The 18,217-nt window shown below is 46.3% G+C and overlaps 1 protein-coding gene across 5 annotated transcripts in view; it reads right to left on the bottom strand.

The window, feature by feature from the left end:
- LOC139747334 (CCR4-NOT transcription complex subunit 6-like) overlaps positions 1-18,217 on the bottom strand; it is a 183,832-nt gene that overhangs the window by 14,817 nt on the left and 150,798 nt on the right. For all 5 annotated transcript variants that reach the window (XM_071659521.1, XM_071659524.1, XM_071659522.1 and 2 more), the window contains 2 exons: positions 2,181-2,249; positions 665-822 (listed from right to left, as the gene is read on the bottom strand). In XM_071659521.1, coding sequence (XP_071515622.1) covers positions 665-822; positions 2,181-2,249 — 227 coding nt within the window. The remainder of the gene's footprint in view (positions 1-664; positions 823-2,180; positions 2,250-18,217) is intronic.

The following is an 18,217-nucleotide window of genomic DNA, read 5'->3' as shown; positions in this document are numbered from 1 at the left end:
TACAAGTCTTACTTCTACTCCTTAAATCTTCAGCACTAACATATGCTACTAGTGCTACAACAAAACATAAAAGTAGTTTTTCCTATTCTGAATTAACAGCAAAATAACAAAGGCAGCACCTCCCTCTCTAAATTGGTATTAGAATATCTAATCATTAAATATGGAAATGATATATACAAAATTTTTTCCACGTATATTCGCCATTGCGTATTGGGGTTGTCATTTCATATATGGCGGGGTGGCGACGGGAATGAATAAGGGCAGACAGTATGAATTATGTATATGTGTATATATGTATATGTCTGTGTGTGCATATACATGTATACGTTGAGATGTATAGGTATGTATATGTGCGTGTGTGGACGTGTATGTATATACATGTGTATGTGGGTGGGTTGGTCCATTCTTTCGTCTGTTTCCTTGCGCTACCTCACTAACACGGGAGACAGTGACGAAGTATAATAAAAAAATAATATATATATTTTCATACTATTCCCCATTTCCTGTGTTAGCAAGGAAGCATTAAGAACAGAGGGCTGAGCCTTTGAGGGAATATCCTCACTTGGCCCACCTCCTCTGTTCCTTCTTTAGGAAAACTAAAAATGTATAAAAACATGATCAACGATCATCAAAATTGATGTAATACAGTCTTAACGCAACCTACCTGTAAAGTGATTATGTCTGCTAAGTAGTGTTTGATCTCATCCATGATGCCTTTCTTCCGGTATTCCCACTCCAATGCCCATGATGGGCAATACCCGTACATTTGACGTGTTGCATACTTGTCACATAACACGTTATAACACATCACTGTGAATATACCTAAAAGATACATAAAAAAGAGACTCGTTTTAACAAAACAGAGGTCAACATAATGACACAAACAAGAAGTCAATAACAAATGCAGTAAGTCACTTTCTGCAATTACTATAGAAATCTGACAAATAATTATATTCAGTAGCTACTTTGGAGAGGGAAAAATAAAAAATAAAAACTTTAGACATGTAACAAAACAAACTCAATCCAGTTAAGAATTTCATTTCACATCATACCTTCACCTAATTTCAATGATTCAGTCTGTCACAAAGCTTCCCAAATAAGAGTATGGTCTACATGGCTGCTTACCGCTGTTAATCTATATTCATAAAATGAAGTCTAAGTTGGCTAGGCTGGTCTTGTATACCTTAAAGGAAGGTGCAAAGCTTCTGTTTGAAGATAAATGGTTCATCAATGGTACTGCTTATATCCAAACATATCAACAATTTCCCATTTCCTACAGCACTTTTGCTCTTTGATGAATTTCACTTCTATAATCTTGGTGATTCTAGAATACAGATCAAGCAGATTTCACTCATGCCTACATTCTAATTATTTTAAAGTTTTCAACCTCTCACAGTAATTTGGATGTTTTACTGAATTGATGCTGGTAGTCAAGAACATTTGATATATTCCAGCACAGCAATTTCTTTAATCCATACTGTAATGACAGTACAGCACACAGCAGTACTGCATTAGTTTGGAGGGAACATGTGTTCCAAGCAGTCCCATCACATGTCTTTTATCACTCATTTGAAAAGTTTTAAAAGCTCAATTAAATACCTACACTTGAGAACAGCTCTGTTGCCTTTTACAACGGTGGAGTTTGGATTCTCCAAATCTGTTGTTGGATCATGTGGAGATTGATTTTATGAGCACTGGCTCTTCCAACATTGAAAGTTGACAAGGATGAGGTACCAAAAGGTGTATCTAGCACATGTGGAGGCAGTATTCCCAACATCCGCCTGACCTTGACAATGCTTAACTTGAAAATGTGAAATTCATGAAAGTGAAAAGAAAACAAACTGAGGAGTTATGGAGACAAATAAGCAATAACTTTTTGTAATCCTTTCTTACATCAAAAACCTTACTTAAACAAATCAAGAGAGCAACATTTGTGAAACTGTTAAGAGATATTCCTCTCTCAGAAAATGTGGACTGCTGTTCTCGTAGGCTATGTAATTTGTCAGAAATTTAAATTTCCTTCTGAATGTTCTCCAATCACTTGGGAAATTCATAGAAAATCATTGTACCAAACCTCCAGGTCTGTGGTAAAACAAATGACCTACATCTGCAAGCTTCCAAAGAAATGCTAAAGAGCTAAAGTGAAAGACAAGAAAAAGCATTACTAGTTGGCTACTTACAAGAAGGTCTGGTTCTGTCAGGCTCGCCAAGGTGTATCCACGGTCTCTGGGGTGGCTGTGGCGTCGTTACTGAAACAAAACAATTATATATAAATATGAGGTTATACAACTCCAGGACCCTATTCTTGCAGCTCTAGTGGTTTTGATGCTGCAATCAACATGGAAGCAAGGTAGAGTGAGCTCCTTTGGAAGAAGCTCCTTGATGATGCATTCTTTTCACAGATGAAACAGCCTCACCAAGCACAACATCTCACTCGCAAGTGCTGCTCTACGGCATACTGGATGGCAGGAAATCATGGGAGATGAATCAGATGCTGTTGCAAGTTGATAAAGTAGACTCAGAAGAGAAACTCAAGAAACTGGCAACATTCTAGGAAATGTGCGATAGGTGAAAGTTGAGAGGGAGTGTGAACAGAGATGAGATGATGCGCAGGAGGGAGATGAGACGGTCGTTTGAGAGTAAGTATAAATGAGGTGGCCTAGAGGAAATGGGGCATTTCAGGTTCCTGAGAATAGACTTGGTAGTTAATGGAATCAAGGAGGCTGATAAGAGTCAAAGGGTAAGGGAGGTCTCTAAAGTCCTGAACACCCCAAAGGGTTTGTAAGAGAAGCCAAAGTCTGTTACGGTAAATATGGGTATTTTTGAGGGTTTGACAGTCCATACAATATTGTATCAATATAATCTTTTACCCTAATACAAGAGGAAAGAAGAGGGTGGATGCACTGGATATAAAATCTAAAGGACAATAAGTGGTGTCAGGCAGGTTGATCATGTATGGAATGACAGTTTAGTTTGAAAGCAAGTGGTAGCAAGTGCGGCATGACTGAAATGGTTTGGAAATATGGAGAGGATGACTGAAGAAACAATGAACAAAAATTTTACATCAGTAGTGAAGAGGAGGGAAAGAACAAGAAAGAGATGGAAGGATGGGGTGGAAGAATCTTTAAGGGTATCAGGGTCTGAACATTTAGGAGGAGTAGAGGCATGCATGGGACAGAATGAACCAAATCAACAAAGTGTACATGAGATGACATGCTGACAACAGCCTGAGCCAAAACATGGAACAGTCTATGAGGCCTGACTCTGGATGGGAGGCTCTTTTTTATTGCATAATTAAAGACAGCTGTAAGGTGAATAAAGGCAAACGAGGCCAATGTCCACCTCTTCCTAATGGTACCTCGCTGAGGAGGAAGAAGCATCTGAACATAAATCAAATAGATAACAAACCCAGGATCAACTTCTAGGGAAAGTCCTGGTGTTACTAAGGACATCTCTCTAGCGCTCATGCAGCTTTGGGCAGCAGGAGCCTTTAGAAGCTAAACTCCTAGTGATACAGCCTTGTAAAGGATGACTTTTCAATAGAGGTGTAACCTAGTGCTAGTTCATAATGTTGTGATGTTGGGTGTGATGTGTGAAGATATGACCAGCCTGCTTTTTTGTCACATGTGGAAGTCATTTTGATGGTTGTGTGGAATGCATGAGCCAGCTGGAGTGTTATCAAGATAGGTAAGTGGTCAGAGGACAGTTCATGAAGTGTTCTCCAGGTGGTCCATGCGTGCAGGGTAGGTTGGTGAGCAGAAGGTAATGTCTGGCAGGGTTGGCTGCTGGAGGTGGAGGTTGCTACCAAGACATGCTGCACGGCTCTTATGATGCAAAAAGTCTTCTTTGTTTAATCTCTGCATTAAAAAGTCATCATAACATAGGATTTTAGTTCGAAGATCATAATGTATGGCATATTCTTGGTATGAGTTATGCTCTGTCTTTCTTGTTAATCAAAGGCAGGACACCTCCAATCCAAGTTAGCTGCTGCTCTAAGAGGCAATTTATGGCTATATCTCCCTGTGCATGAGACAATTCACTCTAACAGAAGAGCAATGTGAGGTCTTGCAACCAGTAAAATGCAGCAAAATGTCAAAATATTTTCACCAGTTCACCTTATAGGTGACCAAAGAGCCAGCAGTCTCTTTTACTTCAAGAAACAGCCAACTATGAAAACATAAAGACCAGAAGAGAATTTTTTTTCTTTTGGTTGCTGCTCAGCGGTGTCTTCTTCAAGAGATAAATGCCCACAGTGGGGGTCACTGAAAAACATAGTCTCCCTCCTCAGCAGAGGGTGATTGTAGCTGCCACATTTTGTGCACATATCAACTACATGCTACACTACTGCCTGTGAGGCCATCCTTGCAACAGCACTGTTTATATTGCCACGGTAGTTAAACCAGCAAATATGCTACATTTATCCCCTTAATTTTCACTAACTTCTGGCCTTGTTCTGCTCATGACTAAGGACTTCCATCCCCTGTACAGTGTTGCCTCCTACCGGCCGTTTTTGTACAAACTTTACAGTATCACTTACACGAAGACTGTCATCGCCAGAAAGGGGCCACCAGCCACTAAGGCTTACAGCAGAGGCCACTTGCTTCATTGCAATGTCCTGCACTTTAAATAAAGCTTCCCAATACCTGTCACCCTTCCCACTTCCCCCGGGTACATCAATACATCTGTCCCGCTCACACTCACCCACTCTGATAACTTTGTCCTTTATGTTCAGGTTAATACTACCTCTGGGAGATCTACCAAATCTAGGGGATATTTGATGGGGCTGTGTGTGTGCTAGGCGGATGGCCCGAACCCTTTGCCCTGGGACAAAAAGCAGCAAAAGCTGGTCGTTGGATCCCCCTCAAACAACTGGGCCTGAACGACATCTTGCCTAGCCCTCCAGCCTGTACACTTCTTGGGATGGCGGGACACAATCCATTTGTTGTCATAAGGAGATGCATATCGCTTGTACATGGAGCACATCGTCTCGCTCCAGCCGAGCCTGCCCACACCGAATACTGCGTCACGCTCAGAGCCTCATTGACGATCTCCATCACACTGCCTGCACTCTCATTACCACAAGTAATTGCCCATATAAATAGTTCTCTAATTTTGGTTAAAACACTTCACAGACAAGACTGGTACCATAATACACTACTCCACAGTGGCAAAATCAACTGGTGCTCCTGACTCAATGTAGATAGATGGATAGACAGATATATATATATATATATATATATATATATATATATATATATATATATATATATATATATTATCCCTGGGGATAGGGGAGAAAGAATACTTCCCACGTATTCCCTGCGTGTCGTAGAAGGCGACTAAAAGGGGAGGGAGCGGGGGGCTGGAAATCCTCCCCTCTCTTTTTTTTTTTAATTTTCCAAAAGAAGGAACAGAGAATTGGGCCAGGTGAGGGTATTCCCTCAAGGCCCAGTCCTCTGTTCTTAACGCTACCTCGCTAATGTGGGAAATGGCGAATAGTTTGAAAGAAAGAAAGATATATATATATATATATATATATATATATATATATATATATATATATATATATATATATATATATATATATATCCTGCGGATTACAAGAGTGACTTGCTAGGCTTTTTTTTTTTTTTTTTTTCCAAAGGTATGACACCTTCATCTACTCAGGGGAACCTTGCGACCGAAGATGTGGCTGCAGAAAGCAACCAAGATTCCTTGCGAAGTGAAAGAACACCGGACAACCTCAAGTCGAGTAGTTCGTGGACGAAAGGCTGATTACAAACTCTCAGTGACAGGTCAAGAAAGCTCAAGTTTCACGACCCAATAAAGAGGAATCAACAACAAACATTCCAAGCCTTGTGCCAAAACTATCAAGGTCACAGACGAACGAAAGAACATGACCGAAACTGATCATCATGTCATGCCGAGGCTTCACGTCGCATATGAAGCAGAAAGACAGTGGATCTGAGCAATGTTCTGAAACATGAACTCCTTCCTGTGCCTATTGCATAGCTGGTGATGGATAGTTCTCTCGGCACAGGCAACAAAGCAACACTCATAAGTCTACAGACCCAAAACACAGAATTGCAACAGGAGCTTCAGGTTCACTGAGGATCTACACAATCTATCGAAGCTCAGGCACTGGTCGTTTCTCTCAGCTGTCCTTGTGATGCACACACGGTGAATGACCTTGGTGACAACTTCATCAAGTGTTTAATATCCCATATCAGGACCTTTGTAAAGTTACGCTTTCTCATTTATGCTCTGAACAAAATCTATCCCTCTAACACTATCAACATCGATTCACCATACAGCAAGACTTCCATGCCCACAATGCAACTACCACAATGAATACACGAAACTCTAACCTCTCAATTGCCCTGTACTTGCCCCACATATACACACATCATCACTACAGTTTTCGATCTGTGGTCCAGCCCGATGGACGTGGCTGGCTTCCTGAACGCTGAAGGGGTCCCTGAGAACAAGGAAAGGGGATACCGGGACAGAAGTTAAGGAAGAAGTAGTTGTAAAAGTAGTATAATACACACACACACACACACACACACACGAGTATAGTGCATATGAACGCGCACTTTCATAGAACACACAACCCTCCAAGAGCCAGGGTTCGAACCCAGAACTTTATGCGTGGTAGGCGGGAACGCTAATGCTAAGCTATGATCGCGATCATAACGCGATATATATATTTTGTGAGTGTGTGTGTGTGTGTGTGTGTGTGTGTGTGTGTGTGTGTGTGTGTGTGTGTGTGTGACCATAAACTATTATAGGTAGATAAAACAATCCATAAATGAACTACATACATCGGGCCCTCAACCTAACTCTAAGACCCGTGAATGTCTGTGTTAAGTTCTTGATCCTCAAGTCAGCGAGGTGGGGGGGTTATGTGTTGCCCACACTACTGTATCCATATGTGGGGAGACGTGTTGCCTACGCTTAAGTACCGATATGTGGGGAAATGTGTTGCCTACGCCACAGCATCGGTAAGTGGTCTGATAAAAGAAAGATTAAGCAAACTCAGTGGGCCACGATAAGCGTGTGACCTCACACCATCCCTCACCAATAAAACTGGGTGACCTCTAGCCGGGCTGCGTGACCTTTCTGTAGAGTTAGTGCGTCACATGGCGTGGTGTGACCCTGCCCCACTATGAGCGAGAGGCTCTCCCTGAGCGCCCCCTGTAATAACACCGTCCCAGCCACATCAAAGTCAGTCAACTACCTCGGGTCCGGCTCGGCTCGCAGTGTTACCACACCTGTACCATGTGAATGACGTTCACTCCCTCAGCTTGTTCCCCCTACGTTACTCCAGATGGCAATACGGCAACAGTAGCACACAACGATCCTGCGTCTGTACTGTCACAGCCTCTCCACCAGCCATATGTTTCCCCACAACACAGCAATCTCTACATTGAGCCTCATCATTTTGTTAATAGTAAACAATGTCTGATTGACACAGATCCTTCACTTTATTAGACCAACACAATATGAAGAAAATACGTAAGATCTGCCCTATTTCATTTTCGAAATATCTCTATCACCTGCGTATGTGGCTAAAGGTAAAATTGCACTTTCATTCCATAGATCACTAAGGCTGTTTGGGGTCAAAAATAGCAGAATCGCACATCTTACTACAGCTTAACTGATGGCCTACAGTTTGCGCCAAATCTACTCCATGAACTCTTAAATACTTTTTCTAACAGACAATAGCTATCATATTATCAGGCAGTAAGCCGGATATCCCGCACGCCACACACACACACACACATTACACCATCGCATTGTATTCCTGGCACCCATAATTTCCAGCAGGTTCTACTGTCTACTCTACGAAGTCGCACATTTCCGTCACGACTCTGGGATCATCCCGGACACCGGCCGGCCGGCCTCACCGCCACTGTCATGGACGCACCAGGTTGTACATTCCCCACGGCTGACCCGACCGACCACCAGAGGTCAAGTTGAGTGGTTTTAAACCATCCACGTTACTCCCTCGTTTGGACGGAACATTGCTAGATGTTACTTATTCTCAATATATATATATATATATATATATATATATATATATATATATATATATATATATATATATATATATATATATAATTCATCTTACCCACCCACCCATTTTTTTCAGCCATAGAATATCAATTTGTACTGACCCCACCGCTACCTCGCTAACGCGGGAGACAGCGACAAAGTATAATAATAGTAAAAAAAAAATACACACACACACACGTGTGTGTGTGTGTGTGTGTGATCAATTTCAACGTCCTATCGTTCAGAACAACCAGAGTAAATACCGCTTGGTATACAATCAACTTTTTCCTAATTAATAAAAAAAATCTATGGAACAAAGGTGCCTGTGGTATTATTCCCATGTTTTTATCATACAGTATTCTCATTGTGCATATGAGTAACACACACACACACACACACACTGGGGTGACGACACGATGCTCCACATAGACAAGGTGTAATGGCCGGACATAACAAAGCTGTGTTGATGCCATTTACCTCGTGACTACCCACATCCCCTCTCACGGGGGACGCTGCCACACCTCCAACCCCTGGCGCTCCAACCACCTGACAACCACTCAAGGGAATGATGATCCGCCTCAAGACACCACGATGAACAACCGCATCCAGCAGATGTGGTCGCCCGGGTGAACGCGGACACTATATGATGAACACAGTAACGAGTCCAGTCCCCTGGTATAAGGTTACTCTCATGCGAGAGCTTCATCCTGTCATACATAACCCTGCTGCTGCCACCAACATGGCCATCTCCAAGGGGGGAAAAAAATTCAATACTCAATTCCACGTCACCATCGTGCACGCCACTGCCTACCCTACTGGCCAAGAGGACGTCGAAGCCACTGCCTACCCTACTGGCCAAGAGGACGTCGAAGCCACTGCCTACCCTACTGGCCAAGAGGACGTCGAAGCCACTGCCTACCCTACTGGCCAAGGCGCCATCGATGCCACTGTCTAACCTACTGGCCAAGAGGACGTCGAAGCCACTGCCTACCCTACTGGCCAAGGATCGATTTTTCTTTTGCCGCCAGGGGGGCTTATTTATTGAGCACTCCTGCCCATCCTGTGGGCGGTGGCGCAAAAGAGGACACAGAGTGCACTGAAGGTTCAAGGACAAAGTAATCCATGAACCAAGCCTTTCTACCTGTACTATATTGATTTTTTTTTTCTAAGGGCTCCAGCCAGACACACAAGTCCACATCAAGGCCAGGCCTTAACTGAAACGCGAAGAGACTAAATGAAAATGAGAAATAAGAAAAGATGATATACTGTAATACAGGAGAAAATTGAAAACCTACCTTTTAAAAAGGAACAGGTCATAGTTATCAGGAAAGACGAAGGGGTACAGAATACCAGAGGTTTGAGGTGTACGGACAGAGACAGATATCAAAACAGCCCATCCTTGAGTTGCAAACGGCTACACAACAATGTGACATAGGAACTCGCCGAGCAATAAGTGGTCTGGCTAACGGCGAAGGCACACAAGCAGCCAACCCTCAGGAGCAAAAACCAAAGAAATACCTTCACAACAGCCAAAGTGGACCAACACTGTGGCGTAGAGCAAGTGGGACAAGTTGCGAGGTTGGACTGGGAGAGTTGATAAGTCGAACTGCTTTAGATTCAACTCTGTCCAGTACGAGTGTAGAGCCAGAACCTCTCGCGATGTGAAAGCAGTACTCCATACAAGGACGGATCAATGCTTTATATGGACGTGGCAACAGTGTAGAAGAAGAAAATTGACGTCATCTAAATAAAACTACCATTGTCTCAAAAGGCAGACTTTGCTATTCTTGTGAAGTTCCCAAGATAGGATGTATGGTTGTACGGTTCAGCGATCTAGACAGATTCATCCAGTGTCTGAATATCTTCTGTTACCAGGAAAGGAACTCGAAAGTGACGGAAGACATAGGTCAACCAGTGACACCGTCACTTCTTTGTCAAGCTGAAGCTTTAGAACGAGGAAAGAAACCAAATATAAAGTTGGGATTAAACGGTGGTACGGGACGGCTGTGCGTGGCGCCACAGTGACCCCCGCACTGTTTGGAGTCGAATCAGGTGGAAATTCTGCAGCATGTGCCCCGTGTGGCCTTGTGTGACGCTCACCAGCCGGGCTCATCACTAACTCCCTCTACCCATGCCTGGACACGACACGCTCTGCATTTTATAACCTGTGCCTGGCCTTGCCACTCATGAACCCCGGCTGTTGCCTCACTAAGGCTACAGATACCACGCCAAAGTCATGAAGGAGGAAAACAGCGCCTGACACTGGTGTAATTTTGTGCTGATGTGGAGGGCCACTAGCCCAGCAGATAAGAGCACGTGTGTGTGTGTGTGTGTGTGTGTGTGTGTGTGTGTGTGTGTGTGTGTGTGTGTGTGTGCGCGCGCGCGCACCCATGCAGGGGAGGAGGGAGGACGGTCAACAAACCGTGGGTCAATCAAACCACTACACACATGGTCCACCTACGGCCGGCCTGGTTGATTTGATTTGTGCCGGTGTCCCCCGGCAAGTCTATTGTGCGCCCCATGCTCATCCTGTGAGCGGCAGCGCAAAAGGATTACAGGGGGTCACAGGGGTTGAAATTACAGGTTACAATTCGTATTTCAGTATATACATTACATAAGTCTCATATGGTCCCTGTTCTCGCGAGGATAACTTCTAAAATCTGCATCTATCTATGGCAGGAACCACCAAGCAGCCCCAAACACAACACCCACCGCCTCTTCCACCCACCACCACCAACAACACTGAACAGGCCAACGATACAGGGTGACCCTGGCTACCGGCGTCAGTGCGTCCGTGTCCCGCCGCCAGCACCGACAGCAGAAGTGCTCACATCGATGTAAACCGGTGACTGCTGCAGTTCCCTGGTGGTGAAGGAGTCAGGATGGCAACTCTGCAGAAATTCAATGCAGCGACCCCACGACGCGCGTGTGCCCTGCTGCTGAACGTTATGCACTACTAGTTCCTCTGTGGGGCAGGGATGGTGAATGGTAGTATAGCAGCATCAACACCATCATCATCCAAAAGAAATTGTCATGAGAGGAGCATGTCAGGTCTGCGAGCTAGTGCAAGATGCGACACCTCCCCGTCAAACAACTAAAGAATGATAGGCAGTGAAAATACCGTGTGCAGCCGCAGCCAGCCATCATGATCACGGGTAACACATGACAAAGGTATCATATCTGGAGGAAAAATGCCATTCTAGTCTGCCCAGAACAAAGGCATCGTATCACCAAGGAATAGAGGTACATTATGACCATGATCAAACGTACCCTGGGAAGAGGAACAGGGCATCACACCTTACCACTAACACTATATTAACAATAAAGTTGGTGTACAGAGGAAACGTGATGTATGGCAGTACTAACAACAAACATCATAAATAACACTACGCTACAATGAGGCCAACAAAAGAAGAAGGTAATAAGTGCATTATTCCCAGACGAACATAGGAACATACACACATGAACCACAGTGAGCGTGGAATGTCAAGCAACAAGGGCATATCCCACAGTACCTCCCACAACAAAGGTCCACTATCAGTAAGGACAATGACATCATGGTCAATCGGCTTATCACTGGCATCCTGTTAATGTGACACGTGAGCTCAAGTGCGGTCACCACGTGATAACCACACAACATACTCTGCCACCACGTGCACTCCTCGCCCACACCTAGCAATATTATCACTCACGGAACTGCTCAACGTATATGTTTATTACATCATCACATGTAAATACTACAACTGCTCAACGTATATGTTTATTACATCATCACATGTAAATACTACAACTGCTCAACGTATATGTTTATTACATCATCACATGTAAATACTACAACTGCTCAACGTATATGTTTATTACATCATCACATGTAAATACTACAACTGCTCAACGTATATGTTTATTACATCATCACATGTAAATACTACAACTGCTCAACGTATATGTTTATTACATCATCACATGTAAATACTACAACTGCTCAACGTATATGTTTATTACATCATAAGCAAATACCACAACTGCTCTACATCATCATATGTCAATACTACACCAAAACAAAACATGCTTTCGTAGCTAAGCTTTTCTAAACCTTCAACATACCACAGTCATACCCCCCCCCCCCACACACGTCTACAGTACCACACTAGTACCGTCCCAGAATATACCTAACTACGCAATACTCGGTACCAGTGCCTGCACCACAAAACACTTGTTCGCCAGCACCTGGTCACTCAGGACCCGGCCACACTCACTAGGTACCAGCAGGTGAGACCATCACCAACGTAACCATGATCGGCACGTCAGTACCTCTGGTAGTGCAGAGGGCCACCATGACACTGTATGGCTGGGAAGCGTCCTGCTTCCGTCTCCCGCCGTTACCATCTTCAGCCACGGCCTACCATCATCGACGATCGCTCCAGTGTCGCAGACTTTGGTCACAAACGCAAGGAAAAAAATCTCTGAACCGATACAGATGTATATCATAAGGGCCAGTACTCATTAAGAACTGTCCTGGGGTTTAGAGCCAGGGGCATGGGTCTGGTGCCCCCAGGCACTGCCCTAGGCCATGGGTCTGGTGCCTCCATGAGCTGCCCTGGGTTCGACTCCCGGTCTTAAAGGTGTCCATCCACTCATAACAAAGACATTAACATGAGAAAGAGCCACGTGAGCAAAGCCGTGCGTGTACAGGTGTTGGTGGGATGCAGGTGTGAGAGCCATCATCACTAAGCCGGCACCATGCAGGTGTACACTACACGCACCAGAACACCGCCGCTCCTTGCACAAAGTGACGCACACCTGACGACAGTCCTCTTCCACACCCGCCACCTCCACCACCTGCTACACCTGGCACATGCCATGCATACATAATACCTACATGCTCCAAACTGTATACACTACCCACGTCCTCCACACTACGCACACCATACAAACCCTAGAATGTACACCAACTACATCCTCCACACTGTGTACATACCATCCACCCACGACTCCACTAGCATGGCTCAGCCACACACTACCATGCCAGCCACACACACAGACTCACACAACAGTCAGGCTTCACTGCCAGCTGGCGATACTGTCAACAAAGCGACAGTGCAAGCTCACCTTTCTATGTCCACACGTACAGGTACACATAGGGTTTGTGTGTGTGTGTGTGTGTGTGTGTGTGTGTGTGTGTGTGTGTGTGTGTGTGTGTTGATTGTGTATACATGAGTGTACACGTGAGTACTGGCGTGTGTACGTAGGGAAGGAGGGCTCCAAATCGTGACAGACATTGTCACTTTCACTTTGCCCTCCGCCCTCCCGCAAGCCATCCATGCATTACGCCGCCCTCTAGCCTCTCTCTCTCTCTCTCTCTCTCTCTCTCTCTCTCTCTCTCTCTCTCTCTCTCTCTCTCTCTCTCTCTCTCTCCATTACGCCTGCTTCAATTTTCAATCCAGGAATTAAAAACACTGCACTCCGTTGACTCATAAATGACACGTTCTTGGCCCACGAATGAAACGTTCAACTTGGCGAATGACACGTTCTCGACCCATGAATGAAACGGTCCTGACCCACGAATGGTACGATCTTGAATCATGAATGAAACACTTTCCTCGTCTAGAAATGAGAAAGGTTCTTGTCACGGATGAAAAGCTCTCGTGAGTACGAAACTCTCTCTCTCTCTCTCTCTCTCTCTCTCTCTCTCTCTCTCTCTCTCTCTCTCTCTCTCTCTCTCTCAGTCAATATGTGAAACGGTCCGCCTTTGTCCACACTTGTTATGTCTTTTTCTTACGAGTGCAGCTGTCTTGGTGGCGGGAGGAGAGACCCCCAGGCCGGAGGCTGGGTGGGTAGGAAGGGGTCAAGCCACTGCCACGCCAGTCAATACACGACCGGCCCAGGTCAACACCCAACACTCAGACTCGTCCACCTCCTCCTCGACTCATCAGAAGCTTGGAAAAATAAAACGCTTAAAAGGCTAAAAGAACGTCCTTGGGTATAGGTAATACTGGGTTATGACTGGGGTAGCCACCCCTTGCCTGCATGAGTTACCTATATGAAAGGTCTGAAGGCTTATGTAATGACCCGACTTTGTGACGAGTTCACTCGTAGTCGCCTGGCCGATGTGGTCTGACAAAGACCCTTTATGATCTCTGTAAGCCTTTTGTATACTACTGCTCACACGATGAGCATGGCTGCCACACGACACTAGCTAGCAGCTGACACCAGCAAAACCCATCCCGGGCGCGAGCCAGGCCAGCCATCAACCCCAGCAACAATTTGATTTGTGCTGGTATCACAGTCAGCTGTGCACCCCATGTTCATCGTGTGAGCGGTAGCGCAAAAGGATTACACAGGTCACAAAGGGCCTTTTTCAAGACCCCAGTGTTCTGATATTCATCACATACACTATCATATTTTTTTTCCATTGCTTAAGCTTCATTACATACATGACACAGACTTACACATGGCCGACACAGACCGTCACCAAGGAAACCATATTCATTGCCTCTTTCATCTCGACTGTACGAACCATGGCTACAATGACCCGATCCCCTGACATGACTCTTTGGGATTTAATGGCAAGTCAGTCCACCACCATACCGTCCTGGTCAGGGAGTTATCTTCTCCAGGAACGGCTGGAACTGAACAGTTTCCTGGTGAACGTAAGTGTGGCAGTTGGGGAAGGGGGTGGATCCCTGGCCAGCTGCACCCAACACGGGGGTGTAGGCATAGTGAACAGCCTAAATGATCCGTTTCTACCACCAGACTCCTTCTATATGTATAGCCACACTAGAGTATGCCTAACCCACGGTGACGTTAAACCTCTGATCTATCCATAATATATGATGATGAACAATAAATAAAGGTTCATAGAAATCCAAATAAAAAATCCTAATAGGAAGAAAAATCAACAGAGCGGGTTTTCCAGCATCAGGCTATAGGAGGCCGTGTTACCCTCCCACACCTCACGGACGTCTTGTTTCCTGAATTACTTCTTGAACATCACACATTATCGCCTAGTATGGAAGTGTGTGTGTGTGTGTGTGTGTGTGTGTGTGTGTGTGTGTGTGTGTGTGTGTGTGTGTGTGTGTGCACGCGCGCCGTGCGTAAATCGGGAGACTTAAGACAAAGGAAGTGGTTGCGTCACAGTTGGCTTTGAATGGCTATACGAGAATACCAAGATACGACAAAGCCCACGTCACACACCTGGTGGCACCAGAACCCGGCGTCACCAAGCCCTACATGTCTCCCCGGCCGCCTGTACCTGCCTCCGACACCTGTGACGGAGGCACACCCGCACGGCCGGGGTGTGTTCAAAGTGCGTGGTATGGCGCGCGCGGTTGAGTGCGGTGAACGAGTAAGAATGTGGTTCAGGAAACTCTACCTACCAGCCCCAGGGTGAGCCGGGAGGAGGTTCCCGGCCGTGAGCCGGGTGTCCGTTCGTGTCCTGGCCCGCCCGCCCGCCCGCCACACTCCTGACCCACTGACTCACTCACTCCTCACAACCGGTTCAGCGGCCGCCCCACTTCCTGCTCTCACCGCCCTCCCTCACCTCCTCCTGTGACACCACCTGCAGCCCACACGTACCCGCCGCTGCCCTCACCCTGCACCAACAGCATCACTACGTACAGTCCCGCGGCCTGCAGTCACCTTCGGTTCCAGACACCACTGGTATCCACTACTGCCACCCGAGCAGCACCACCCGGCGTCAACATCGGACCCAGACAACCTCACTGGGCAGGGACCAGCCTCAACTATACTGTTAACTTCTTGTTTTTTTTTTTGTACGAACCTTGTTAGAGCATGAACAGTCACAGACCAAGAATGGGCCCAGCACAGAGCCTGGGGCGACCATGACTGTGTCAAGAGGCAGGGATCCCGAGGAGTGGGGGGCTACAACGGTAGGGCGGCCAGCGGCAGTAACGGTCCCGGCGAGGGGGAAGGGGAGACCACCCTCACGCTACAGGTGAAAGTTAAGAGGTACATCCTGGCTCCATACCTTTCCTTGCCTCACCTGTGGTCACCTCTACTTACCAGTGTGGCCTTCACCTCCGCCGTACAAGTGTGGCCCACAACCCCGCCGTACCAGTGTGCCCCCCCCCCAACACACACACACACACACACACACACACACACACACACCCTGGGTCATCCGGCCAGCGTCCTCCACCTGGCAGGGGCCACATCAGCCAGCAGTGTAGAGAGCAACTTGTCCCTGGCAGCGCACCACAACAGCCGGCCGCTGGCAGACCATTGCGAGACGAAGATTCCCTGAGGTGACAAGTGTCAAGTCCAAGTATGGGGGAGGAGCGGGGACGGGCTGTCACACACTGGGGCAAGTTATAGCACGGGACGCCACCCACCCCGGGGGGAACATAACTACACAATAATAACTCCATTACCATGAGTTAAATGACCTCTGAACCCTGGGTAACAGTCCTCCACCCCTGGCAACAACACTTCATTCCTCCAGGCGCCCAGCCACAATGGTCGCTTCTCAGTATACTGTTATATCTTTTTCACAGACCACATCGCTTCCCAAGGGCCATCACCTACTGGGATGCTGACGGGCTCTTAAAGAAACAGGGCTGTCTTACTCATCATCACCACATGACTGATCTGATGTGTGCCGGCATCATCGGCAAACTTGATGGTGCACCCCACGCTCATCTTGTGAGCGGCAGCGCTGAAGGATCACATAGGTGCACCAGGCATACCGTTCCCCGTATCAGTCGTACTTGCAAAAACGAAGCATCGCTTCATCGTCTTATCCTTCACCACTTACGATGAGATCATTTCGTACAAGTGTGTCCGCCTGGGTAAGTGACCTCTGCCGATACTTCCCGACACCGTGGCCCATACCAGAAGCTCATCTCTATGATGCCAGACGGTATCATGTGTGTATATCACTATCAACAGGAAGGTGCTCTCTGCTCCACTTAAAGTGACATCTAGTATAAGCTGGTAGTGATAACTCACTGTACACTTTCCGTAACAGTAGTATACGACCAGTCATAATACTTTTTCAATTCATCAAACTTTGAGAACATTGGCTTTGGTCTCCATATCTTTCGTAGACCGAACAGTGTTACCTTAGGCTCCAGTGTACAAAATTATCAGGTTAATCATGTCTGATGGAACAGTGATGTTCTGGTGTTAACTATGTACAACACAAGATCTGGCCTCTCTGTCTATGGAACATCACCACTAAACTTAGTGGTCAAGTATTCTCTGAACTGGATTCACCTGTACATTTCTACGGTATTTTTCCAGACTATAAAAATCAATCTAATTAGATCCAATTCTTCTTAACTTCCAGATCACAACGGCATAATGGTTGGACATGATAGCGCGATACTTCACCCGACCCTAAAAGGGTCAGTGAGGTGCAGAGGTGGGTTGGTGGGTGAGAAAACACAAGGGTGAGGTAAGGTGAGGAGCGTGGCTGGGACCGACCCCGTTACCTGGCCGGGAGCACCTGGGTAACCCAGCCGCTATGATAATGACACTACTCTCTCCCCGCCCCTGCCCGACCCAGGCCTACCCTGCCACACACAGGAATATCCCACACCTGACTCCCTTTACTTCCTGGCGTACCCCGACACTGGAGCCTGGCCTGGCCCTGCATATACACCCAGACTTACCCATCATCAAGTCTGCACTCATCATACCTGTGACTCAGGTAGGTAGACATGAATAAAACAAACACATGGACACAACAAACAATCTCTTCATAATCACCCATTAGTACTCCTCCCACCCCCTTTAACGAGTCAATTGAGTCTAACCATCACTGGAAGGAGACCACTACAGGAAGCCAGAGACCAAGCTCCGAAACCAGGCGCAGGAGTATATGTCACTGATGGCGGGAGCATGCCTCAAGGGCGGCGTGTGGCCCGGCAGGTGGGCCACACACCACCAGCGTGGCGTCTGGTCAGGAGATACCGTCCCCCTGGCCACCACACCCATGGTCATGGCGTCTTACCACAGCCTTGGCTATTTCCGTCCTGTTTCCATAAACACAACGTCCACGCGTGTACTCTGGAGCCTCACTCTTCTTCAGAAAATCAGTCCACAAGTTTAAGGAATAATAAATATAATATATACTTATATAAATATACAAGTTCGTCGTCTCCTGCGTCAGACCCTATTGGGCTGATATTCATTAGAT

The sequence above is a fragment of the Panulirus ornatus genome, chromosome 68 (assembly GCF_036320965.1).
Source record: "Panulirus ornatus isolate Po-2019 chromosome 68, ASM3632096v1, whole genome shotgun sequence".
NCBI classification, from domain to species: domain Eukaryota; kingdom Metazoa; phylum Arthropoda; class Malacostraca; order Decapoda; family Palinuridae; genus Panulirus; species Panulirus ornatus.
This window is presented reverse-complemented; position numbering and strand designations above follow the sequence as displayed.